General features: G+C 41.3%; 1 protein-coding gene across 4 annotated transcripts in view; it reads right to left on the reverse strand.

Annotated features, from left to right (window-relative positions):
• Positions 1 to 25,028, reverse strand: part of dachd (dachshund d) — a 91,961-nt gene extending 66,933 nt beyond the window's left edge. For 2 of the 4 annotated variants that reach the window (XM_041057671.1, XM_041057669.1), the window contains exon 1: positions 24,157 to 25,026. In XM_041057671.1, coding sequence (XP_040913605.1) covers positions 24,157 to 24,713 — 557 coding nt within the window. In that variant the 5' untranslated portion in view covers positions 24,714 to 25,026. Of the gene's footprint in view, positions 1 to 24,156 lie in introns of all 4 variants that reach the window. The other 2 variants (XM_041057670.1, XM_041057672.1) reach the window with 2 other exon arrangements.
• Positions 25,029 to 27,776: the final 2,748 nt, after the last annotated feature.

Below are 27,776 nucleotides of genomic sequence, written 5' to 3' on the forward strand. Positions count from 1 at the left end.
CTACAAAATGCAATATTAGGAGTTGGGGGCATTGAACAAACAGCTGGTGGTGCTAATTCTCCTTTCAGGTGCCACTATTGCTGAAGAAGAGGGCACAATAAGATGATGTAATTAAAAGAATGCCGGTCAAACCTCAAACGAACGAAAAAATGTGGTAAACAATATGCAAACACGGCATTTCTGTTTTACAGAAGGATACTCCATCGTGAGACAGAAGCTTCAGTGGATGCTGAAGTCACATGCTTCATGTGCACTACGATTAATTCACTTAGTCTGTTTCCCCTGCACTTTGCACTTCGCATTTTGCTTTTATCAATACACCAACTTTTTTTTCAAATTTCAAGCACTTCCTCTCCATTTTTTTTTTATCTGCATGTGAAAATGCACCGTAAAAAGATCGACCTGAGATCGACAGAGTGACAATATTGAGAAAAAAATAGATTTTGTGAGGCAATTTCCTTTACGTTTCTCCAGTTAAAAAGCTATTATCTACACTGGGTGTAAATGGTCAAAGTGAGTGGAGTTTAAAGGCAGTATGATTCATGTTAGGTACAGAGGGCAACAAACACACAGCTATTGCAGAGAAACAACCTGCTCAAAATTTATCATGCGACCTAGTCGGCCTAACAATCAGGCGTTAAAGAGAACAAAAGCCCATTCCAAATAAATTCCCACTGTATTTGTGCTGGGATTTGATTTACTGGCCTGTGGGGAGGCACCATTTGGTAGCACAAGAAGAGGCGGGGAGAGGTAGGTGGTGTCTGAGAGGAGAGTGTGTGTGTACGTGTGTGTGTGTGTTTGTGTGTATGTGTGTGAGGGGGCTGGGCACCAGGGGATGGTGGGTAGGGGGGTGCTCATGTGCCAGAAGTGTTTATTGTGTCATGGTGATTTATTGAGTGAGCTTCATTTCACTGAATGTTCTCAGATATTTATTTCCCTAAAGGCCTCACAAAGATATGAACAGGCCTGCATCCACATATGTCATCATTGCCCATTTTACAGCGTCAGGAGATTTCTCTCAAACTAAGAGTGGGAAGAAAAAGAGAGAGAGAGAGAAACAGCTAGTGGCGATCAGGGCACCTCTCCATCAAAGCCCTGTAAACAATGGTACCTCAGCAACACGGAAATGGCATTTTGGAATATGGCTGACGACTTTTCAGCGTTCATCCCTCCTCCTCACCCCACTCTTTCCTGCCAAATACATACTTACAGAGCATACATAATTTAAATCAAGAGTTGAAGGCCCACTCAGCAAGACTGGTTCAATGTTAACAGACTCCTTTAGGCTTTAAGTTTTCATGGCATTACAGTTTCTAGCCCCTTAAGCAGAACTTGAGGTTTCACTAAATACACGGGCAGCTTTAATATCTACAAAGAATCAAGGACAAAACCATCATCGAGACAAGGAAAGAACGTACAGTCAAATGATCTGTGAACATCACACACTCAGAAGTTAGAGGCAACAATTTCAGAACTAATCCATTTACAAATCACAATCTCCTCTATCTCTGCACATCTGTAAAGTGTTGTTCTATAAAAAGAATTTGGTTAATTATCATCAAATTAGCATTTAATATGAAATTTCTGTAATATGGTTTTAAAAAATAATATTAGGCCATTCTTTGCAATATAGCATGGGATAATCATAATACTGTTATTCTGACACTTATCTATGCATGATTCAAATATATACTGTAGATCTGAAACCTATGTGTTATCCAAGCAGATGTGAGACTGATTTAAAGTGCAAAACAAAGATGGAATTAGTAAATATCTGGTTTGTCAGTAGAACAGACATATGTTCATTTTAAAGTCTGATTTTAACATATGATCACTTGATGAATGGGGGTTAATTCTGTCCCCCCCACCACCACCACCACCAAAAAAAAGGTGTAGACACAACAAATCAAAAACCTTTTTTTAAACAGTGTTTAAGAACGTCAACAGGCGTACCTTTTTTTTTCTAACTTGAATGCAGTTTTACCTGACTTTTTTTCTGCAAAAGGCCAAGGAGTGTTACGGCAAAGTACTATCTGGTTGATTCTTATTCTGTGGGGGTAGAGAGTGGGTGAGGCAGCCAGATGGTAGGAGTCTTTGATTCTCCAGATGGCTGTTCTGTGTGGTGCTCAGTGACACTGGGCAGGCTCATTGACATGCTGCCTCCCTCCCCTCCATCTCTTCACCTCCTCTTCCTTCACCTCCTCCTCCAACATAGTCACTGTTACGAAGATGGATACCAGCCCCCTGGCCTCTAGCTACAGATCTTGAGAGGATGGGATGGGACTTTCCACTTAGCCCACCAAAGAAAATGTCAATGTTTGGAATCATATTGATGACACCCCATTTGCCACTGACATATCTACCTAAACTGTCTATAGGAGGCGACTGCTATTGAAACAAAAATTATTTGAGGGATGAGCAAGGACTGATCTCAGGTTCGTTACAGCATGTTCAGTTTTGTATTACGGTTTCAAACAGAGTTTTCAGTTCTGGAAATCTTCATTCTCACATGGTAGCATGTCAAAGGACATATGTTCAGCCACTCCGCTTATTAAAATTATAAGGGATCTGTTTAGTGTTTATGTGATTATTAATTCTGTTTGGAAATCTAACAGTGCATAATAAACTTCTCTAGTTTTATATGGAAATATAACACACACAATCACATTATTATTATTAGGTCGTTTTGTCAGTATATATAAATTGTTATATCAGGCGTTGACTGCTGACATAGAGGAAATTGTCATCTTGACCCTCATCATTATTTTTATGGGACAAGAAAACACACCCTAACCATACTCACTGCTGGAAATGAATCTACATTCATGCACATCTAAATCAGCCAATTAAGCAAATCTTGGCCTAATTTGAATTGGACCAGTTAAGACCGTGTTTCTGCAGATCAGCCAAGCTCTGGCATTAAACGCTCCCTGCTTTTATTCCCTGACCCCTGGTGCACCTCTCCTTTTGAGGTCATATCATCATTACCATAGTGCAAGCTCAGAGACTGTGTTTCTGTGTGCCTTAATTAATGTGTGTTTATAGGGGGCCACAGGAGTGAGTGCACTTAATGAAACATTGCTACGGTAGCCTCCGGGGTCCAGAAGAGACAGCTTCTCTATTGTGCTGCTTATTCTTACAGGCTGTAAACACTTAATTGATCTGAGGAGCATATTTCACTGCACATTCTAGGGAAATCCTTTTCGAATTGGGACTGTTCATGATTACTTTTTAACTTCTCTTTAAGGGAGCTGGAAAAAAACATAATGCTGTCTGGAGTCTGTTTATTTCTGCAAAGCAAGGGTTAATTAATGAGAACTCTGTGCACGAACTGAAAGCTAAACAAAAAAGAAAGGAGGAGGGTATAAATAACAATAGAGAAAGAAAACCAAGATAATGTGAATATCCATCTACGTGTGCGTGTGTGGTTATGATGATACCACTGAAAATGATCTCTGATTGTTGTGATGTCACGTCTGGGAGTCTTGGGGGGGAAGTATTGGTGCTATAAAAAGACCTGGAGGTCCCTCTCCTGTGGTGGATTGCTTTCCTCCAGCAAAGAGTGATCCTGTGTGTGCGTGTGTGTGTGTCTGCATGTGTACGTGCGTGTGTGTGTGTCTGTGTGTGCACTGGGGCCGATGACAGGGGCCATGGCCTCCACACCCGGGGGACCGCCAATGAGAAAGAAGCATTTCCTCTAACATTCCATGGGTCACAAAAACAATTTGCCCAGAGAAAAGTGGCTAAACAGCCGCAATGCTACTCACTGGAGCTGAGGGAAAAATCTAAAACTAACTGCCGAACTGAGAAAGAAAACTGGGTTTTCTTTCTCTCCTCAACTTTAATGGGGAGAAACAATGTGCAATACCTTACAATTAAGCAGACAAAACATGACAGCATTTAAAAATATTATTCTGCTAGCTCAACAGCAATGTATAATTAATAAGTTTGCCGTGTGTGTTCTGAAACTGTTCTGCATTGCAAGAAACAAATTCATTTTTCACGCTTCAATTGCTTTGTGATTACTGTTAATAAAGAACACAGAATGATTCCCTACTTCATTACCTTGTACACATACCATGTCTGCTGCGAAAATGTAACTACGTGACTAACCCCTCTGAAGTGTCCCCATCCCAGCAATTCCTATTCTAAATATGTCCACTTCAGTTGGTCGTATTATCTAAATATAAACAGACGATCAGCAGCTCGCACACACAAGCACACACACACACATGATTATCTGATGTCCTTTAATCAGCACAGAGTCTGGACCCCCGGAGAACGTTCATGATGACATAACATCAGGTCAAGTGAAACCCGGAGTAGGAATGCCAGGCTAAGCCCACCACAAATAAGCCATAGATGTTAGAGACACACAGCTTGAATTGCTGGTGCACACAGATCATTTTCTCTTTCTTTCTCACAACCCACATGGGCTGACTTCTGGGACAGGTACAGAGAACAGAGCGGACATTCCTCAAAATACTTCCAATCTAGGACAAGTGAAAAACAGACAATGACAAGTGGCTGGTGCTGTGTTACTAGGACAGTAATCTGAGGACAGGAAAAAATAAATAAATAAATAAATAACCTTTGTGAAATGACCCTGAGGCTTGCCCATGATAAACTGCCGTGGTGTGGGACACCATGCGTTTAGGGAAACAGCACAGCTTGGCTTATCCTTTTCACTCATCCAGATAAAAGTTGAGTGTGTGAAGTGGAGTTCTCTCGCTGGCTGAGTATGAAAATGTGTTTAGCGGCAGTCTTGAGAGGAGTTGATTGGGGGTGGAGGATTCTCCCTGAACACAGTGCTTTCCCTGGGAGAGTGAGGCCAGGTAGTTAATAGGGGTCAGAGCCAGGGCCGAAGTGTAAATTGGCAGGGGTGCATCAATTAGAGGGTGGCAGAGGCTAGGATAAGGAGAGGAGAGAAGAGCTAGATGGAGCAGGAGACAAGCATATAATCTTTATCACCACTGCAAGATGCTGCAGGAGGTCTGCTCAAAGAAAAAAAAGAGAGCTAAAATACTGCACAAATTAATGCAAAAAAACAACAACACTGGCTTTATATACGTGTCCAGAATGAGATCTGAGTAATCATTGTATTGCGGAGTAGCTTGTCAAGCTTAGCATGTCAGACTGGATATATTATGCCTAGTCTTTTTCTGAAGAAATACAAATAATTTTCTGCTTCTCAAGTATCTGCCTCTATTTGTATGGAAGGATAGAAGCAACCACCCAGCCAACCTGGATGCAAAACCACTTCAACATATGTAGAATTACACAGGCACCCAGGAGACAATAACTCAAGTAGGCTCTTTTCTCTTGTACGAGGCAACTAAATGGATCTGTTTGTGTGCATATATATGTGCGTGTGAGTGCCAGTGTGCCCTCTTGTCTGCTAACATGCGTGTCCTTGTGTGCTTGTGCAGGAGTTATTCAAAAGGAGAGATATTTGATTATATTGTGTTCACCTATCCAAGTGATCCAAATGATTTGAACATTGAGCATTGGAGCAGACGGGCACTACGGAGCTTACATTTGCAATCTTATACCGTTTAAGTGTATATTGGAAAAAAGACAATCTCGCTTATTGAACACATTCACCCTGGAGGGCAAACTGCTACGGTAATGAACACCACACTCTCAGAGAATTACAGTGTCCTTTATCCTGCTGTAGTGGAGGATGAAAAAGGATCTGGCCGACACGTACACACAGACATGCACACACACACACACACACACACACACACACCCACAAGAAGGGGGATAGAAAAGACAGGAAAAGTAGAAGAGAGGGAAAGAGAACAAACACGCATTTCAAGACCCCATAAACCTGTAAACAAAATCTGTGGAGCAGATAAATTATAAACGCCACAATGCAATTAAAGCCAAATTCAATTTGAGCACACACTGTCCATCTGTCACGGTGATACAAAAGCCGAGAACCTCCATTATTACCAAATCCCTGCTCCCGTTAATTTGCTTGCTGGGAGATTTTTAGTTTCTAGGAGCAGGCCGTACTTAAATGCCAGGGTTGCTCACTCAGGGTACGTCCTCTGAAAACAGCCTCCAGATGCTCCCAATCAGCCTTCATCAAACTGCCACCTCTTTTTCTCCAATAAGAATATTTTTCTTTTTTCCCTCTGATCTTAATGAGGTTTTTTGTTCAACAACAATACAGCAAAACAAGGATACCTCTGGAGAGGGGCACAATAATCTACATTCTCCAGCATTTGCTAATGGTGCAACAGAAAATTAGCAATAAGAATTTGTATTGGAGTGTGCTTTTTAAAAATGCTCTTTTGATCACATCAGCATGTCTTACAGAGGATGTCTAAAAGCCCCTCTAACAGGTGAGAAAATAACAGCTGACACAGTCACAGTGTGCATCTAAGATCTTTAGTCAAGCTCTGGTGAATCATTGTGTACGCTTCCTTGGTCCTGGTGAAATAGAAGCGCTCCTCTTCCTAATCCTGTTTGGCCACTTTAGAATGGGAGATAGAGATCTGTGCCCCAGAATCTGACAGTGGGGTTCAAGGGACTGAGCTTTCGCTGCTTTAAGCCAGCGGGGAAAAAAAAAAAAAAACTATCATCTTCAAAGGTGGAAGAGTGTGTCAATTTAAAATCAGAAATGTATCTGGCATCTTTATGCTTCTTAAACTACAATACATCTTGGCTGATTAAAGCACATCAAAGACGGCTCATTCATTCCTCAGAGCAATGAGGGGAGATTTTAATTGCAAAATGTTAAACCTCACAATTAAAGGCTTTGTGCTACTCAGAACTAACCCAAACACAACCATTAAGGACAGCATACAAATTAGCCTCAGCACGAATGAGATTCGGGGATAAGGGTGGTACTAACAAGTGTGCTGTGCAAATGATAATCTTCCATCAGAACCATCTCAAGGCACCATCCTCAGTATTAGAGAGTGAGGATACAGCTGGATATGGGCTTTTCATGATCTCTCCTTTCTCTGTGACACTTTCTCTCGCACACTGAGGGGCAAGGCTCCAAACAAGGGGGAAAAAAAATAAAGGGAGGTTATTGCGCCTCGTCGCTTCAATCTTCTTCTTAGACAAACAGCTTGACATAAATACGCACATAAATAAAAACTATGCAGAGACATTACTACAATTTGCCCCAACACAGATGTATGCATGCAAACAAGTGCAACAAACCTACACACACATATACAAACACATACAACACTGAGGTGTCAGTGTGTCAAACAGGGCTGTGCCTGCCATGATAAGAGGCTGACAATGATACTGTACAGCTATTAGGCTGGAAATAGCCTGCCAGTACAAACAGTTGTCGGGCCAGCCCATTGTCAGGCTCTGGATTTACAGTGAAGCCCAAAGAATTTAGTCACCTGCACTTTTGTAGGTAGTTTCCTGAGCCTATTCACAACATTGTTTTCCTTCAAAATACTGGAGCATTAATAAGGAAAAATAAACACCTTGGAAAAGTGTGACAGTAAGTGAATAGATAAAGCCTGCCATTACCTTGCACACACACACAATGCGCACACATGCCTCCTTGTAACAAGCACAGAGCCCCCTTTTACAACCCCTCAGAGTAACAACCATGTCTAATTAAAATTCACATTTCAACCAAAAAGGGAAAACAAGCCATCTTTGAACAATCCCGTCCGTCCTCGCCCTGGTCATGAATTTCAGATAAACACTGCGATACACAGAGAGTAGTGCCACATTAATTAAAAGCCTTGATAGACGCGGCTTCCATCTAACAGACCTATCAGGAATTAAATTTGTATCAGCGGCAGAAAGAGCAGTTGAGGGGTCCCTCAGGGGGATTAATGAAACAGACTTTCATAGAGGAGTCATCAGAGCCCTGGGCTGAGGGGAGGAGGCAGGGAAGAAAGGGCCAGCAGCAGGATGTCATGTGTGGGACCGTCGCGTCACTGACCTCTCATTTCATACTTTAATAAAGTCGCACCCAGGTGTCCTTGATGCTTTCCAGTCGCCTGGGGCTCTGGGAAAAGCTAAACAGGAGGCAGCCATAACATAATTCTGAATGCTCACCCCTCCCTTTCTGTGTTCCCTGTGTGGTGTTGTGTTATACATCCATGGGCATGCACACACAAGCACTCCTGTAAGCACACACAAACATACACTGCAGACAAATGACATGCTTTGTGTTATCTTGATTGTACAGATTTTAGGCCTTTTATCAAGATGAAATTGTGCTTTGGTTGAGAAACATGGGGCTATTTCCTCATTCAAGTATTTAACTCAAGTATTCAGCTTGTGCAATACAAAGTAACAGTGTTACATCAATTTCTGCAGAACAAGCCTCAAATTCTGTTGAGTTGGTGCAGCGTTTGCCATGTCACTTCAGCTTCATGATTTACTATCATGTGCAGTTGGTTACAGGAAATTGGAACAGCGCTGACTTGCTTTTGAATTGTGGTTGAGACAGTTTTCTGTTGAAAACAGAAGCAGATTATCTCGATGAGAAGGCAGCAGATTTAGAGATGTACAGTATGCAATATGTTATCACAACGCAGTCGGCCCAGACAGCTGCTATCTGTCATAAACTCTAGCTATTGTTGGCCACACTACACAGCAACATGTGACCTAATCTAGATGAGCAGCCACTGAGCAAATACATGGAATGGTGTCATTTTTAATAAAGCTGTTTTATGGACTCCAGTCAACAGAGCCAGAGGAACAGGCTGAAACTTCCTTGTGCAAATGATATGGCGGTAGGAGTTTCATAACTTCCTCTGCTCAGACAAGCCTGTGGCAAGTCTCAGTGTAGCAGTCGGGGAGAGAGAGAAAGAAAAAAATAACCTCAGCCTTATCAAGATTTTACAGAGACATTTCTTTAATTAGTTTTAATATTTCTTGTTTAGATAATGTCAGCCAATTGACAATTCGGTCCCAAACGGAACAGGGGGGGAACTCTGCACTTCTCTGATACAGAGAAAATGGCTGATTAAAAAGATTTCTTACTTCGTTTGATTTAAATGCATATGCATACTGTGGACAGGAATCAAATACCTTCGCATGCACAAACTTTCAGTGCTGATTTTATCGTTAATGTCTGACTGGTATCACGCTATACTATTTGTTAAACTCACAAGCAAATTGTTGAAGAAAGAAAGCTATCTCCGCCGCATTAATTGTGCAAACACACTCACAACAGCTTCATGCTTTCCTAGTGTTACGTGCTCTATTTGCTGCCTGAAAGGCGAAGTGGACGTGAAGAGTTCTCGCTGGTGACGGAGTGGTGATGGAAAAATAATTAGCGTTGCTGAGGAAAAGTTTCCTCTCTCTTGGAGATCTCAGACAAACACGCCGGGCCTCAACCCCAAAACAATGTTGATCAAAGCACGTAAACATCTGGAGCAATGAGACGCCTGCCTTTGGAACAAAGACATCTATTTATATTTTTCAAAGATTACAACTAAAGATAACCAGACTTTGTGCATGAGGGAACATTTAAAATACCAAAGGTTTAGAGTGTGATACTGTAGCCTACCTGCATATCCCCCACCTGTCCCTCCTCTAATCTTTGTTTTTTCACAATCCTCACTCCCACATTAACACATTCTAAGGCTTTTGTACTCATGTCGCCTCTCCCTAACCACCTATCTCTGTCTCCCCCCTCTCCCTTCTCTCCTGCACACACCTCTTCTCTTCACCGGGCAGCAGGTGTTGAGTGGTTGTGTTTACTCCCCCCGCCTCCCTCCTACCCTTCCCTCTCACTGAGGCTCTCTTTCCCTTTCTCTCTCTTTCTTTCTATGTGTGTGTCTCTCTCTCTCTCTGGCAGCTGGTAGGAGGAGGGAGGAGGCTGTAACAGCTGCACATGAGGGCGGGTGGAAAAAAAGCACACAAGGCAAACAGCTCCAATCCCCTCAGGGTTGTCAACTCCGATCCCCCCAACCTCTGGCGTTTTTTAACCAGGCAAACAGAGGGAAAACTGTTGCAGTGGGAAGACATCGGGGTCCCCATTCCATCAGCCCTACCTGGTGAGCTCAGCCACAGTGAGCAGAGTTTATGCTCCCAGAGGGTCTCTGTACGGAGCGGTCTAGTAGTCTGCATGAGGAGTATCCACTTAATTCCACTTACTACCATTTAATAATTTCGAGTTTGAAAAACATGTCACTTCCAAATGGAAATTGTGCTCGAGGTACTTACATCTGTTGGAGAAAGACACAAAACAACGGACACCATCAGGGTGCTTTTTTCTCTCTTTTTTTTTTCATCCCTCTCAAAGTCTGAGCTGTGTGTGTGTCGTTTTCACAAACAGCATCAAAATACATGAGATCAGCTCTCGGGCTTTGTTTGGCCCTGGCAAGGTTAGGCCAGCCTCATTCCAAATTTCCTGAGGGGGAACAGAGAGAAAAACGATTCCATGCAGATAAATCACTCGCACAGATCAAAAGACAAATCAGTGGCAAAGACAAAAGATGCTGACTTGCAGAGAACAATGGAGACAGGGAGACGTAGGTATCAGAGGAGCCGGCCCTAAGATCCCCGGCCCCACTCAATCAAACCTGCTAACCAGGGTTTGCATACTAGGTCAAACAAACACTGCTTCTGCAAGACAGAAAGTGTATATAAACTGATCTTGTTGAGCTATTTTTTGGGGGGTTGCTGAGCTCTGAGAGTTTAGTTCTATAGGAATACAGGCAGGATTGCTGAGAGTTTCTGGCTTTTCAAACTCATCTTCTAGGTTTGATTTAATAGCTACCCCGAGAGTGGGAGACGCCCTGGTTTGTAAAGAAAAATGAGAAGAGAAAGAAAGAGAGGGGGTAAACTATTTGATATAGAGCACTGGTGTGTGTGTGTGTGTGTGTGGGTAGTTGTGAACGGCACGTCTGTGTGGTTTGATGTATGCGTTCAGTCTGGCTTTCTATAGTTCTGCATCTAAGACAAGAAGTCCTGTCCCATGCAGCCCTTCACGCATCACGGCCCACAGTCCTCTATTAACTTCTTCAATACGAGCAATAAATAAATATACGGAATCCACAACTCTTTATTCACTCATAGCTCATAGCTTTAGAGAATCGAGGTGTCACAGAGAAAAGAGCCCTTTGGGAAGTAACGTGTAGGAGACAAGAACCAGCAAAGCCCCTCACCAATATTACCTTTTGATCAAACTGCTTCACAGATATCAGAGGAAGCAACACATCACTTTCACAGCTCTGTTCTCTGTTTAAAAAACAATTCTCAAAAAAGGGAAGGGTCATATGAAAAGCACCTTGTGACTTAGCTTTAAAGCGTATTTTATAATGTAGAGGACCAAATTATGTTCAAAAAGACAGTTCACCATGCACCACTGACAGTCATTATTTGATCCCCTCCTCTGAGATCCATGTATGATAACACATCAATTTAGATTAAGGTGATATGAAAGAGAAATGTAAAATAGATTTCAAGGGGGAGGAGTTGATGCATTTGAGATGAATAAAATGATATTAAAATTAACATGTTGAGCTTCGGCACAGTCACAATTGACCTGTGAGGTGTGCTTAAGAAAATATTTTAAAATGAAGCACTGGGTCCAGATAGACTGTAATAGCTGCCCATAAATTCTGCTGAACTCCTCAAAAAATGTCACACAAGTCTTGACATCAGGCTTTATTCAAATATCAGGGGGGATAAGGAGGCCGATAGGGCCAAAGGATTTACCTAATAGATTTGGGTAGAGGGTTATAGCTCCATTCAGGTGTCATGAGGAAGATTAGCATGAAAATGTAACTGTTAACCCGAGCTGGGTCGAGCCCTCAATGAAACTGACCCACGTTCCACACTCCATTCCCTATCTCCAGTCCAAACAAGTGAGATTTGATACCGCTGTTCTGGCCTGGAACAGAGGGAAAAAACAAGCCCACTGCCACAACAAAGACAGGAAATTCAGCATAGATTCCTACTTCTCTCTTTTCTCCTGCCTCTCTATACCTAACAATGCTGGTAATGGAGAGAGAACAGTGCCCGGAGCTGGCAGAGACACCTGCGACATATTTTCTCCCCCACACCAACCCCCCCGCCAACACCCCGTCCACCCTCCCGCTCTTCCCACCCCCTCGACATTAAAGTCCTTCACAGAAATCAGAATTTAATAAATCACCCCAGAGCCTGACAGAGTTTATCTCCGGGGGTCGCCTCCACTGTGCAGAGACTCACAGACAGACAAAGCCCGGCCCGATAAGATGTGAAATTAAATACAGTTAGCAGTTTGAGACAAAGGAGGGAGAGTGTCACACCGAGCTTTGTACAGCGTAAACGGCTGGCTTCTAGTCGGGGCACACACACACACGTGCGAGCACGCTCGCACAAACGCCACAGAGACAGCGGGGTGATTCATTTCAGGTTTCCTCTCACATTTAGCCTCATTTGCATCATCCACTGTCAACATATCGCCTCTCCCAGATATGTTCAAGAGCTTTCATTAGACGTCCAGGGGATGACATCCTTTTTACCCAGATGCACCATTATTAATCACTAGCTCTACTCCTATGTGGACTCATCTCCATCACGGATCAAACGCTATCTGCCTGTGTTTCCTTTCATTCAGCAGACATCCCTGACACCAGCCATCACTACAGCTAAAGGAGACTTATGGGAGTGTATTGGGGCTCAGACGACCTTATGAATGCGGTACATAAGCATTTAGTACTGAGAGGATATAAATGTGAGGATCTGTTCGACACTGGTAGGATCTGTCAGAGCAGCCCTCCGGCAGCCTAGCGCACATACTGTACAGCATACCAACTGGAGGGCTCTGTAAAACAATTAGCGGTACTTTAAAAAAAATGAAACATGCAATATGAAATTGCTGTCTGGTGTTATAAAGAAGCATGACTGAAATGGTTTCATATGAGTATACAGTAATATTCTTTTCAATTAGCTGTGGTCTCCAATTCACATCAGGATATGGCCGACCTCAGCTGTTCAAAGCTGATTTTTCCCCTACTCGGTAGTTAAGAGAAAGCACAGTCAGGTTTCAAGGAAGAAGCGGTGCGGGTTGTTTAATAGGCTTAGCCTGGTCGTTGGACCTGACCTTTCCTTTTAACAATACTGAGGCCGACGGGCTCGGGTCTGCTCTGGGAACACAATGACCCGTGGGTGAAGCCTAATCTCCTCCAACTCCATTCTCTCTGCTGACCAGACGGCCTTCATCCACAGGCTCTCTGTTGCTCCAACTGATGTCTTCCTGCTGAGACAACAGTGCCAAGGAACTGTCAACAGGCCTGGCCCGGCAGGGCCCCGACTGGGCCTCTCACACTGAGCCCTTCAGGGTCCACAGGCACCGACACTCCACACACAGTGCAAGTGCCGCTCTGTAGAATGTTGAGAATGACAGGAATGCTGGGTGCCATCATGAATCCTGATAACATTCTACATCTAAGAGCATGATTAGCGGTCTCCGTATTCAGCCTGTCTATGGGTGTGATTGAAAAAATGGGCTGCTGGGTATTGTAGGCCTGTCATTACAGTGCAGCAGCTTGTCATTCCGATTAACCTGATCCTGAACTTCTCACATCACATGTACGGTACGACCATTTACTACAAATCATGCGGCGGTAGCCATGTTAATGCAAAATCATTTTATGTGTAAATTGGGGCTTTAAGACTTGAGAGTACAGCAAGTACAGCTCAGAAATTTGACATTAACCAAGTGCAGAGGATCTTTTGGCCACACACCCATTTCATCTACAGCTTTGCAATTCTTTGGTTCAGTCTTTGTCATTATGTATTGTGAAAGGCTTTTTGGTGGGCAGCGTCAACTGAAATAACATTAGCCTACCTAACATGCAGCAACAGGAAAAGCAAATGGCACAGGTGTGTAAAAAGGTTCCTATTATATGTCAATGATATATAATATAAAGAAAACTTTAAAGGCATGTTTACGCACGCGCATGCACACACACACTCAAGTTCCAGATGATTATGAATGCCTTCATACAAAGCTCATTGCTGTGGCAAGGGCATAGCAGATTAAGTAAGAAATAAAGAAATGCCTCAGAACCCAGATGTACCTGATGCTGCATTACTTTAACTTTTTAACTGTTTGATCTGTGCAGGTGCTGACAAGGCAGTTCATTCTTTTCCAAATATTTTTGGGTTTTATTTTTCCTATGTTCAAATGACGGGCTGTGAAAGGTTGTTCTTTCTTCTTCGTGCAAGTAAACTATACAAAGAGGTGTTTGATCTCTGAAATTCGATCTGTATTTCTAGCATTGTCTCCAGTTCCTACTGTGGAATCTTAAAGGTCAGGAGTGAAAGGCCATTTGATAACTACAGAAAGACCTTTTGGCTTTATTACACTGCCTTTCATCTCCTTTCCTGCGGAGGTTAAAACAAAGCATTGCATCCTTTCAAAAAAAAAAAAAAAAAAGGATAAAATGGATCGCTTTGGATCCTCAAGCCTTTTTTGTCACTGGGGGAAGTCTGGCATCCAGTGTACAAGGAAAAGTCTAGTGGGATATGTTTCTGAGAGAGACGAGTCTTCTCAGGCACAATTAGCATATGTCCTCTTAACCTTCTACCAAACCTCTCAATGAGACCCTGAAATCCTATTGAGATATTATTACCACTCAAACAGGGCATTACACAAAACATCTAAAGCATGCACGCACACACGCTCATACAGGTACACGCACACACACATATACAATCAAAGCTCAATGACACCCACTTCCCACTGAATATTCCTTTCTTTTTAATGGTAACCTTGGGAGACAGGCTGCACCGGCGCGACACTTAACAGCCACTAGTCTGAGAAAAATGTTTTTGATATGCTTGTGTCATTTAATCATCCACATTCTGCCGAGGCTGTGCAGGACAATTTTGCAGGATATTAACTCCCAACTAAACCCTGGCTTGTATCATTTGTGGGGCCAGTCAAGCAGGAGTCCCAGGAGGAGCAGAGACTTCCTCCTCACAGTCGTAGTAATCTAAGCTTGACTGGGCGCACACACTCACACACACACAACCACACACTGACAAACACACAGCTAATAGACAGGTAGAATGAACCATAAAGGAATAAAGGTATCAGGAAATGTATGGCGCCAATGAAGCCCTTTACTGACAGTCACAACAGTAAAAGGATGAGTGTATTTGTGATTTGGGTGATCAAGTAACAACAATAATACACCTGATAATATAGTATAGTACGCTGTGCTAAAAAATCATGCTGTGTGTGTTGAAAAAAAAAAAAAATATATATATATATATATATATATTTTTTTTTTTTTTTTTTTTTTTTTTTCACACAGAGAACAAAATTACTTCCTTTTCTTTTTATTTCCACACCAAAGTTAGAGATTGAAGAGTATTCGTAAAAATGTCACTTTAACGTGATCCATTTGGACAGCTCACATTGCTTAATGGGGTAGGAAATTCATTTTTTCTGCTGTGGAACAGACATAGTGGATGATGTGATTCTATGCAAAATATATGAAGCCATTACTAGAAAAATGCATGAGTTTCAATAGTTGCAGGGGAAAAAAAGTATCTCATTGCATGGAGGCTATCCCTATTCTTTACCAGGGACCGTCACATACACGCACACAATGCAAAAGACAGCAAAGGCAACTGATGAAAACCATTTTTGTTCCATCACAAAGAACTAGGTCACCCTCTCATAATTGTCAATCATGCAATAAATCTCTCTGTGGCACAAATGAATACGGCATTGGAAATGAGACAAAGCTTATTGGCATGCTATGTCAGCTTGACTCAATTCATCCTCCTTTTCACACAAGACCATTCATATGTGAAGTTGTGCAAGGGTGTCTCTCTCTCTCTCTCTTTCACACTCTCCCTGTCCCTCTCTCTCTCTCTCTCTCTCTCTCTCTCTCTCTCTCTCTCTCTCTCTCTCTCTCTCTCTCTCTCTCTCTCTCTCTCTCTCTCTCTCTCTCTCTCTCACACACACACACACACACTCTCTTTCTCTCTCCCTCACTGAGCATCTAACACACACTTGCACACAAGCAAACACGCTCACACGCTCCTAATGTGAAGGTTACGCGGGATTAATGTATGTGGACAGACCATTTCAGCCAAGGGCCGCGTTATTATCATAACCATGTTTATTTCCATAGAGAACATGTCTCACTGTATTTTCTGCACTAGTGTGGAACTGCTAGGAACATACACGAGTAACTGTTACAACACATTGCTTTCAAAGCATTAGCACATGCTTGGTCAGAGTCTGACAACTTAAGATCACAGTTGAAGTGATTCCGATCACACAAACTTCATTTTTCTGTTGAGCGATTTTTTTTTTAAACATCTGACAACATGATCTATGATTTCTCTAAGTACCGACAACCAGCACTCATTTCAAACTATGAAACTGAACTGCACTACTTTTCTGCTACCCTCACAGCATACCAGGTGAACAGAGGTCTGTTTCGTGCTATCTGATTGGCTAGGAGCATTGGCTTGACACAGCACTACAGCTCCATCCACAGAGGTTTGTGTCACGTCTCTGAGGACCCAACTGTCACTCTTTAAGAGGAGGGTAATAATAGCCGGGCGCCACAGCAAGTGGTGGCACAGGCGATTTTAAAGAAACATCAGGGAGACGGTGACATTTGAGTCTACGAGGAGAGAAACCCAAGCGCTGCAACCAATAAAGACTCCCACTGATATTCTCTCTAGGCTTAAAGGGAGAGAGACAGAAGCAGAGAGACAGAGTGAAAGGCAAAGAGAGATGTCAGTGTTAGATGAAAATGTGTTGACCTGGTGATATTGATACCCCACTCATAACCTCTACAGGTGTGCGATGCCGTCAGGAAGCAACTCTGGGTGTGGCTATCTCTATGGATAAAAGCCAGAATTGCAGACCTTATCGTTTTACAGTACACCGAACGAGCTGCCTGGTTCACTTTGAACTGCTGACAACTGAAATGACTCTGTACTGAAAATCAAGCTACTGTGCAAATAATGCATCCATACACACCACAGAAGATCTTTTTGTGTTTAACATTTGAATCCCTTTTTATTTTGAACCTGAATCTATAAGAACACGTGTGGGATAATGTTAAAAAGAACTAATATATCAGCTAATAAAAAAGATTTTTTTAATCTGACTGTGGGGACATTATAACTTTTATAACTATAATTATAGCCTTTTCTTGATTTTCTAATTTAGGAAATAATCAGTTGACAGTGACCCTAGAATTAACAACTGAATTTTGATTGAGAAGATTTAGCAAGGGTGTAGTGATTTTTTTTTTTTTTTTTTTCATAATTTGAAGGACAGATCTGGAACAATCTGCTGATCAGTGTCCAATGCTGTTGCCAGCTCTAGTCATCCTGATTTGACCTATAAATGTAACAGGAGAAGAGTCTAGCCTGCTAATTTGCCATTTGTGGCAACCGGTATTAGAACACACAGATCTTACAAAAATGAGAGGGGTAAAAGAAATGTGTTTCAGAAATAAAAGAAAAGAAAAGAAAAAAAAAGAAAATCAGGCATCAGTGGCACTGTCATCATAATTATTCACTAATGCCGGTTTAGTTTAACTTCAATTTATATTGTTTATTCATTTTTTAAATTTCTTTCTACAAACTATCAAATGTCTGAATTGAACACCAGAGTCTCTGAAACTCAAAAAAGCAAACACAAGAGAGAAGTTTCATGTCTAGCCTGCTGGCTCAACAGGAGCTCACTTTATGCACATTGTTAGTTATAATTCAATGCAGCAAATTGACTGCATAAAGTGTTTCTGGTGTCTAAGTGAATTCAGACTTCACATAAATAGCTGCGGGGCCGTTTTCTTAGTTTTTCATCAGAAGATATTGACTGAACAGCTGCTTTGAACCACCATAGAATGTGCTGCTAGTCTCAAGTGTCATTAGCTTCAGGGCTTTTCCAGCTAGCGCCAGGTAAAGATTAGATAACAATCAGCCCTTTAATAGATACTGTTGGAGGCACTGGAGCCGTTCCTGTGCTGTGCCGTTCATCTGAAGCTAACAACAGAAGAAGAGAGAGTGGAAACCGATGTCATTTACTCCCTGGTTTCTTTTCTGTGATGTACCACTGAGCCCAGCAAGGAACAAGACTGTTGTTAAATTACATGTAACTGTTGGCTCAAACTACTGTCAATGTACAGTGTGTCTGTCTGTGTTTGAGCAGAACCAACTGTAATTTGATGTGGCACAGCTCTAGTGTGGGCTTTATCAAATAGGAATACACTGCAATATATTTAAGATGTTCTGAAATAATTTTCAAATATTTGAATATTTTGGTATTTAAAGTTTTTTAATTTTAACAAAAATTGATTCTTTGCATGCATCTACTCTGCAATCACTTGCCATTTACACATTACAGCTAACTCCTAACACTGTCAACTTAACAAAAAATGTTGTTTGAATTACATGATATTCTCTTTATATAAAAGAAGGCGTATCTGCATAAAGTGTTTCCTAACTTCCAGTAAAATAAAATAAAAAGTTGCATTATTTGATGTGTGTTACTTCACTGAAATTCCAAAAGTACAAAGGTCTTTTTGTTGGATGACATTCCTTTCTTAATATACTTCAATTATTAAGGAGGACTCCTTTGTATTGAGTAGAGAGCTCCAAAAACATTGACACTGAAGAAATAACATCTGCATGTTTACTCAGGAGAAGATTCATCCCCGATAGCCCCCACGAAAATGAAGAGGGGGACAAAAAACAAGTGGAGGAAATTTGTGGAATCCCATCTGAGATTGCTTCCCTGATGGATTCCTTTTCCTGTCAGCTCAGACGAGAAATGAAGCCAGGGAAAATTAACTCCTGATACAGCTACGCTGAATTAGACAGAGAGGGAAGGAAAAAAACCTACACACTTTTTAAGGATTCCAGCCTTGTCATTTTCAATTTTCTGCTCTTTGGACATGCTTGTATTCAGATTCCCCAACATCTATTCGCCATATCAATCCTAATTAGACAATCTGGGCCCACGAAGGATGGGAGCGGAGTTATTTGCATAATTTAATCATAAATACTCAGTGATACATATTTCCAAATGCATTTGTACAATTATCTTTTCATCCTTGGGGCAAAAGTATTAATATGATTAGGCAATAATTCTTTAAAAAAGGGGGAAAATAGGAAACCAGCAAGTGTGCACTCTTTTTTAAACTCCAGCTTTGGGCTATATGAAAAATTAATTAATTTCTGAAGAAAATCAATTTCTCTATGTGGCCATATTAGACAGAGCCAGGCAAGGGCCTGCATTCCTTCTCCAATCAGGAAATCTCATCTGCTCCCTCTAACTTCTGTCAGTAGTATTTAACATCCTGGTACGAGCGTCAGTGACTTTTCCTGTGCTCCCTAAATGTGCTGTAATGTGAAGGAGCCCGTGAGTAAAGACAAGCTACAGAGCACTGGCTGGGGAAACAGGAGAACAGAATCAGAGTGACCCAAAATCTATTGCTGCTCTGTCAGGCAATCACTCTCAACTGTAAAATCATAAGGTAAAATCACTGTTAACAAATCTAGTTTAATATGCTAGATAAGTCATATTGACAGATTTATATTAAACAGCTTAAGCCAGTTGTCTATAAAAATCTAAGCTAATACCCATTTATGGTTGGTGAACATAGTAAAAATAGGCCATTTTAATACACTGATCAATGTGGACAGACCTGATGTCGATTTTTAAGCCATTTCATTTTGGTAGAAGAATTAATTGGTCATTCAATTGCTGTTGCCGATCCAGTAAAGGCATGCAAATAAGATAGGAGCATGGACAACTAATGCATCCGACAGGCAAATTAACAATACAGGCCTCTTTGCCATGCAAATAGCCTCTAAATCCACAAATGACATTAGACAGTGTCAAGCAAAGCCTCTTTAACAAGTGAAATCTGTGGTTTCGACAGTCTTGGCTCTGATTTACTGTAAGCTACAAAAATATGATCTTAAAAGAAATGAAGAAAATTCATGTTACTTTTGTCAACTGAGCTAGTCTCTGGATTTTCCTAAAAAACGTTTTAATTTGCTCTTGTTCCAGCTGAATGAATGTCAAGTCAATAAAGCAATTCTGATTTTCAAGGAGACTATTTGTTTGCAAAAAAAAACACCTTGCCACCATCTGCCAACTGCACAGTTGACTTGCGCACATGTACTGTACCTAATCAAATTTAGCAGAGCCCCACTGAAGGATTAAAAATTAAAAAAAAAAAGAAAGAGACAACTTTAAATGCTTTTTTACTTCAATAAAGAAACAACACGCAATATGAGGGCCAATTTGACTTTCAAGAAAGTACTTGAATAGATTTGGATTTTAAACAGCTTTGTATACCATTATCTCTCTCTCTCTCTCTCTCTCTCTCTCTCTCTCTCTCTCTCTCTCTCCTCTCCCTTTTTCTCTCTCTCTCTCCCCCTCTCCCTATTTCTCTCTCTCTCTCCCTCTCTCTAATCAGGCATCTGTCACTCTGTTTTTGAAGTTATTATCGCCCAAGCTCCCTCTTGGATGTGGTTGCTGGGTGACGGGTATCTTAGCACCCACTCTGACTGGGAATGATTTGAATGGAATCCAGAAATCTCCCCTGAGTACCTGTAAACACATCCGTGCCTTGTAGAAAACAAATATATTATAAGAGAGCTCAGCAGAGGAGAGGAGGGAGAGAGACAAGCTGGCACCCTCAGTGGCAGCTCACACTGAGCGCTAAACAAAACAATTACCGTCATTTGCAAATATGTGTGTTTAGGCATAAACACTCTTGAAGTAAGAACAAGAGAGGTGATAGCTCTCATAACACTTGCTGTCACATCAGTATCAATTAGATATATTTGTTAAAGAAAAGTCATTTCACTATGACCTGTCACTCGTAACATTTCAGAGTCAGATCTGTTTGACTGAAACGAGCCCGGGAAAATCTATTTAAGAAGGGCATGTAAGTGAAAAGCCGTCCCATTCCCAGTGGTGGGACATTGTCTGGGGCGTGTGGTTAACCTTCAGGGGTAGACAATGATTGTCAATTAACTGCCGCATTTCTGCGCCCCAGCATCGGATAGCTTGCCTCCACAAAGCAGACCAATGAAAGATATGCGATATCTCTGCACCGCCCCCCGTGTTATAATAACCTTTCAGAGAGTTCAAGTGTCACAGAGCAATAAGAACCTTTTCCATCCCACCGCAGGGAAAATGAAAAGGAAAACAAGTAGCTGGAACAGAGGGCTCCTGGAGGGCTCCTGGAGGGCCAGAGTCATAATGTAGGAGAGATTACTGAACCTGGATCAGTATGGGAGCAAGAGCGAATACTGCTAATCTAGCACAAGAGTCCTTAAGAAAATGAAGGGGGCGAGAATGACTATATTCCTAGTATTTTTAAAGATTAGCAATAATTACTAAAATATGTGTTACTTATTACGCTAAGTACACACAGTTCAAACACTCACTGTAAAAGAACATAAATTTTCATTTCTGAATCCCTTACTAAAATACAAAAAAAAATCCTACACTACAATTCTGAGAAACATTGTTGTCTATTTAATGTATTCAAAAAGTGTTATGCTAAAGTAAGCATGGTCGGGAACAATTTGGTTGGAGCTTGTTTGTATCCACATCAAAACTAAAACAGCGGGATGCAGCGGTGCTCTGTGATGCTATTCACATTCACACTGTGCAAAATGAGAGTAGTGTTGTTTTAACACAATAGACCGTGGGAGGGGAAAAAACAGCATGTGAAATAGTAAGACCCATTGTACAGGAGTATTATTCACTTCATTGTTACTACTCTGCCACTGTATGAAAAGAGTAGTGACACTGTGGTAACAGGGCGAGATGAAAAGCTAAACTATCTCAGGCAGCAGGCTGTTGTTGTGTAACCCGAGTGGGTTAACCAGTGAACTCGGATACTTTTTTTATCTTACAGCAAGTCGGTACAAAACGGAACATCGACTTTGGAAAGGGAAGTTGTTTTCACCTACAGGGCAACCTGTGTCCTGTTTACTCAGACTGATCATTTTGTCAACAGCAATTCAATGACAGACGGAGTAAAGCACACATCCCAGCAAATAAAATCAAATCTTTCTAAGTAACAGAAGCCTTTTATCCAGCGGATGCCTCACTGTTCCATGATGTAATTCTCCAAATGGGGCAGGCAGGCGGGCAGGCCAGGTCTGAGTGATTGATTTCAACCCAGCACCGGGAGAACCTGGCTGCTTTCAGAGACAATTACAGTCCTGTCCATGTGCCCGTAATAGCCCAGCACTTTAGCGTCATTAAAGCGACGCGAGGCACTGCATTATCCTTTAACCCCATCGCCGGCCATCCCCCCATTGACAACCCGGTGAGTTCAACCACATACTTTGTCACCTGAAGCCCCACGCCAGGCTTGAGAGGAGAATCACCACACTGTATGTTTCTCTCTATGGAAAAGGGGGAGGGGTGGAGGGGGGTGTTCTGCTCCCTTGATGCTTTATGTAAATGATGCTTAAGCACCAAAGTGGACAGGTGAGTTGTTGAGACGTTTGCCACTGGAATGGAAATATGGAACTGCAAAATATTCATAAGCTCCAAATACTGTATGTCGATGTGTAAAGTTGAGTTTTCTAAAGCAAGCATAAAGAGAAAGGGGAACTGTGTTTATTGTTAGCAAAAGCTGTTGGTTACTGAAAATTGAAATAAATGTGCCACGTGAGAAAAAAAGATTCAGAATCAAAAATGTTTCCATTGTGATAATACCTCAAAGTTTCCCTCAAAATGTTTCGAGCTACTTGATTTTTTTCTGAACAGGCTTTGAGAATCAAAATGTAATCAACCTCATCATACATATGGATCTTAATGTCACAAAATGGCACATAAAAATTATCTGTTTGCACAGCAATTTCAGCATTAGTGTGTGTGTTTTTTAATGCTTGTGATACTTAAGCGTGCATCTAAAAGTCAGCATTAAGTTTAATCTCACAATGTAATTTTCAAACAGGATGTATGCTTTTTAACTGAGACTCAAAGTCACTCAAAGTGTTTACTGCTATTCCCCAGTGATGTGAGCCTTTCTATCATATTTGCATTTCCAGCTCATTTCTGGGTAGGACATCAATATAGAATCAATCATAGTGACAGGTAAGATGGTAAATTTGACCAGGCTGAACCATCCTGTGAGACTGAACGATACATCAAAGCTAGGAGCAACAGAACAGTAAAAATTGATTTTAATCAAATATTGATCCCCACTTAAATCACTCTATATTCAAACATATAAAGCTCAAAATATTCAAATTGGTAATAAGAGGTAATGTATTAATTTTCACGTGTAGTTGTTTACCTCACTCACTGTACAGTAATTTCCTTGCTTTAAAAAAATAATGGCTGTTTGATTAAGGCACATTTTCCTCTGTGTGTGTGTGTGTGTGTGAAAATTACCCCTCGCCTTTACAATGTGAACTGGCCTCATATGCTCCACTCTTTTTCAGCAGGAACCTTGAGCGTATTATCATCTCTTTAAGAAATGTATTGGGTATCAATACTAAGAAAACAACAATTAATACAAAAGTATTCCGTTTAATTTAATTCTGAGAATCTGGGTTTGTCTTGTTTACTTCTAAAAATCAAACTTATCATAAGTGAAATCATATGGCCCCTGTGGCAAGGACATATAATAAGGTATAACCTACTTTTATTTTAATCATTTAAAAATAAATTTGAGCTGGGAGTTGCCTTAAACTTAAGGGGATTTACAGTAAAGTGTGGCTCATAAAAGATGACAAGGATCCTGTTTCTGAAATTGCCTTTGCAGTGGCAGCTCTACACCTGAAGTTTATTCAACAGCATTGTGAGACTCAGCAGAGGTGTAGCCTACATTATCGATTCATTTGTTCAGAGGCAGACAGGCTATCCATCATGGCACAGCTTTGCCCTGCACGTGTTAAAAAACTTTCACTAAACTTTTTCACTGATGTCGCGCGCTGGCCTCTTCCCGTCCAACAGAGAACTACATTACTTGAATGTTTGGATGGAGTTTGGCATATACGCTCACGCACTTTCACATACCTACACACACTATAACAATCGATTATGAAATTCGGCTGATAAGTTAATCGTGTCGCTTGAGCCACTTGTTTTATAGAGGGAAAATGTCTCCCCCTTTCTTGCTCCTGCGCCTTTACGCACGGATGTCCGTAAAGACATTTAAACCAAAATGCCGTTCACAGCTCTGCACTAACCTCGCATTGGTGCAGTCGTTGTACAGAGTCTCGAAGTCTTTTCTGGAGATGAGTTTACAGCGGTTCACCCCGGGTTGGATGGCGCCGAGCCCTCTGAGGATGCGGACCTGCTCCACATTGCACACCACCGGCGTGATCTCTAGCCGCTTCAGCTTGGTGTAGACCGTGTGCAGTCCGCCGACCAGGTGCTTCAGGAACAGGTCGAAAGCCTGAGGAAGGCAGATGAGCTCGCAGCCGTCCACGGTGAAAGAGGCCACTTTGGCACCGCGCAACTCGACCATCTTGCACTCATTGTTTTGCGGTATGTTTTCAACAGGCGACGGGGTCGAGTACACGGGTTTGCTTGGGGGTAGAGCCGCGGTCGGGGTTGGGATGCCCGGGCTGCTGGTGGCTAGGAGCTCTGATCTGAACAGGTTCTGTCCGGCTCCGGATGGGGGGGCCAGGGATGGAGATGGTGATGAAGTTGTAGACGGCGGGGACGTCGTCGCGGAGGGAGTCGAGATCGGCGGCGGTGGGACCAGAGGAGTTGGTGGGATCAGAGCAGCCGGTACGGCCATGGTCACCTACAGGAGGGGAAGAGAGTAGCCGAAGTTCAAAGTATAAAACCCAGCCTGCCGAGACACCCCTAAATGAAAGAATCCACGAGAGTTTAGCTCCTCAGATAAGTTGGGAAGTAAAAAGAGCTGCCGAAAAAAGGCGTGCTGAGTGAGGGTTTTGGGGGGGCTGAGCGGCGGGACAATGATCAAAGATAGGAGGAGGAATGACAGGAGGAAAATGAGCTGAAAAGTGCAGCTCCGCTCTGTGGATGAGTTGTTGTTGTCACACGGTACAGAGAGGGAGGAGCTAGGGGACAGTGAAAGCCTTTGAAGAACAGATAACTGGGTACTGGCTACCGCTTAAATGTTCAGGTCTGTTGCATTGTTTATTCCACACATGAGAGATCCGGTTATATTGGTTCATTATCGTGTGCAAGATCTGCATGAACTGTTTTTTTTTTCTTTTTTTTTCTTTTTTGCAACATGCACTCACTTGGCATCTCCGACATTTCAGTTAACAGTTATTTCTGGTCCTAACTACACCTCAACAGCCACACAGGTTATCTAACAGTGTTTCTAAGTTGAGAATTAATCACACTAACCACCTGAATGAAAAAGAAAAACCTTTGTACTTTGTGTTTGCTTACATCCTACGACTGTTTAAAAGATGTCTGGAAACTTGTATTTTTATTTTATTTTTTTTTTATTCGTGCATTAATACTGAAATGCTTTTATGACTTTAATTCTGATGTCATATCTGTCATATTTTCTGACTGAGCATGCCACAATGAGTCACTGTTCAAGGTACACCCAAACTGTGAGAGGGGAAAATATGTCTCATTTAATTAGTCCTCTCTGTTTATTGTATTTACACAACCAAAGTGTAACCAAATGTATGAAGTAACAACATAACACAACATGAGGCAATGGTTGGTTTTGAGAAATGAAAGTTTTGTATGCACACTGAAACACCTAAGATTATAATATATACTACTTATGTGTACAGTTACTAATTAAAGTTTGATTATAATCACTAATCTGCAGCTGAATTATACTGTTATATAAGTTATATTGTACTACATTACACACAATACATTAAATTATTATACATTATTGTACAGTAGTTGCCTTCCACTTTCTATCCATTTCAAGTTCAATACCCAAGATAACTATTAGTTTATGCTGTAAGAATTACAGGTGATCACGTGAACATGTCAAACAATGTGTCCTCACGCCACTTTGTTAAAACTGTCAATGAACTCAAATTTGCTGCAGATAAAGAGGCAGTACCAAAATCTTCATATTTACACATCCATGCACACTTAAGAGTTTCAGGTGGTGTGAGAAAAATGGCAGGTTAATTTTTTTTTTTTTTTAATTCAACATTTACATACTGACCATAAAAATAGTAACTGTGTACTTTTAGGGTGTCTTGCACAATGACGCACTGTCAACTTTAGACATGGTACACACACGGCACAGCCTCCAGACAGAACACCAGCTTGTTCAAGGGTTGTATTATTTTATGATGCTGAGTACTGAACCAAGCTTAACCAAGCTGGAATGTTAACTCTCAAACTTTCCCTCAATATCAGACGGCCGAGGAAAGAAGGGGTCCATGTGCAGTTTAGTGCAGCTTAAATGGAGCTTACGCATAGATTTGACCACTGTGGTGCATTATCAACTCCATTGCGTTGTCTAACAAATCAATCAGCTGGTGTAACACTAGAGTATGTATATATGCAGCAGAATTATCCTAAATCAGACGATTCATGAACAGACTGCTTAGGTGTGTTAGATAGGACCAGTAAACAAAACTCAGCTTTTATGTGTTTTTCAAAACAGAAAACCACAGGCAGACTTAACAAAGTGTGATTTGCAGAAAGCTTGATTTGGCGTTTTGCAGGAATTCAAGCGATGTTTAAAACTAAGTTTGTGTCAGTACAACTGTAAGACTTTTTACTTTCCGTACCCCAACTTGGTAGCACTATTTCCTTTCATTTCTAATTAACCAGTGGGTCCAGAGACACATATATGAAAGACAGAATTATGAAAGTCATCAAGAACAGCTTTGCTTATCACAGTCTGCATGTGCCTTAATATTCTGTGTATTCCTGTTGTCCTGTTGTGTCAGATCAGCTTTAAGATAAGCTGTGTGCCATTCCAAAATTATCATTCAGGGAAAGAGGTAGCTTGTAGTGTAAAATCAATAGCTGCTTAAAATTCATTGCCAGGCAATCCATTTGCCCTTTATGTTGCTAACCTTTCACTTAAATATGCACCATATTAAGATTTCATTATATACAATGAATGTCACAACAGTTTGCCCACTATTTCTCTTGTTTGCATGGGTTAACTGCAAATCATTGTGCTTGTAATGTCTGAAAAATGACTTTCATTAACATTACGAAGGAAAAAAGGAAAATATATGATCATGAGTAGCCTAATAGGTATTAAAAGGCACCACAGGATATGTATGATGTTTTAGATACAAAGGCCTTTCAACAGACTGGGTGGGCTGCATGTTTTTGACCCCAGTTATGAAAACACAGCGTAACAAAATGAAGTCTGTACACCACAATACTTTGTTGATATAATTCAGCACAAATGCAACATCATTACTGCATGTAGAAGTCATGTGTGGGAACCTATCTTTGAAGGAAACAGCTTACTAGAAAAGCTGTTTGCTTGTCACAAAAATCTGCCATACATTTCCTACGGGCATAGTGGAACCAAGTAGCAGCAGTTTAAATTTGTTCTTGCAAAAATATTTGTAAATCAGTCCCATGAATGAAGTTTCCAGCATGACTGAACTAAGTCGCATAAACAGTTTTCTTGAGTTTTCCACATAAAGACTTTTCCTGAAAGTACACAGGAGTACAGTACATGTGGATGAGATTGCGGTAAACAAATGACTATGTCAAAATGTAATCACCCAGTATGATGTATTGCATCAGGAAAGTGTTTGAAAATGTACAGATATGGGACAAGACTTGTGTATGATCAATGACACAGTATATTGTTTGATGTAATAATTTATTCACCCCATAAAGCTTTGATAAAACAATGTTGAAAAGCAATTTA

The sequence above is a fragment of the Toxotes jaculatrix genome, chromosome 15, assembly GCF_017976425.1.
Source record: "Toxotes jaculatrix isolate fToxJac2 chromosome 15, fToxJac2.pri, whole genome shotgun sequence".
NCBI classification, from domain to species: domain Eukaryota; kingdom Metazoa; phylum Chordata; class Actinopteri; family Toxotidae; genus Toxotes; species Toxotes jaculatrix.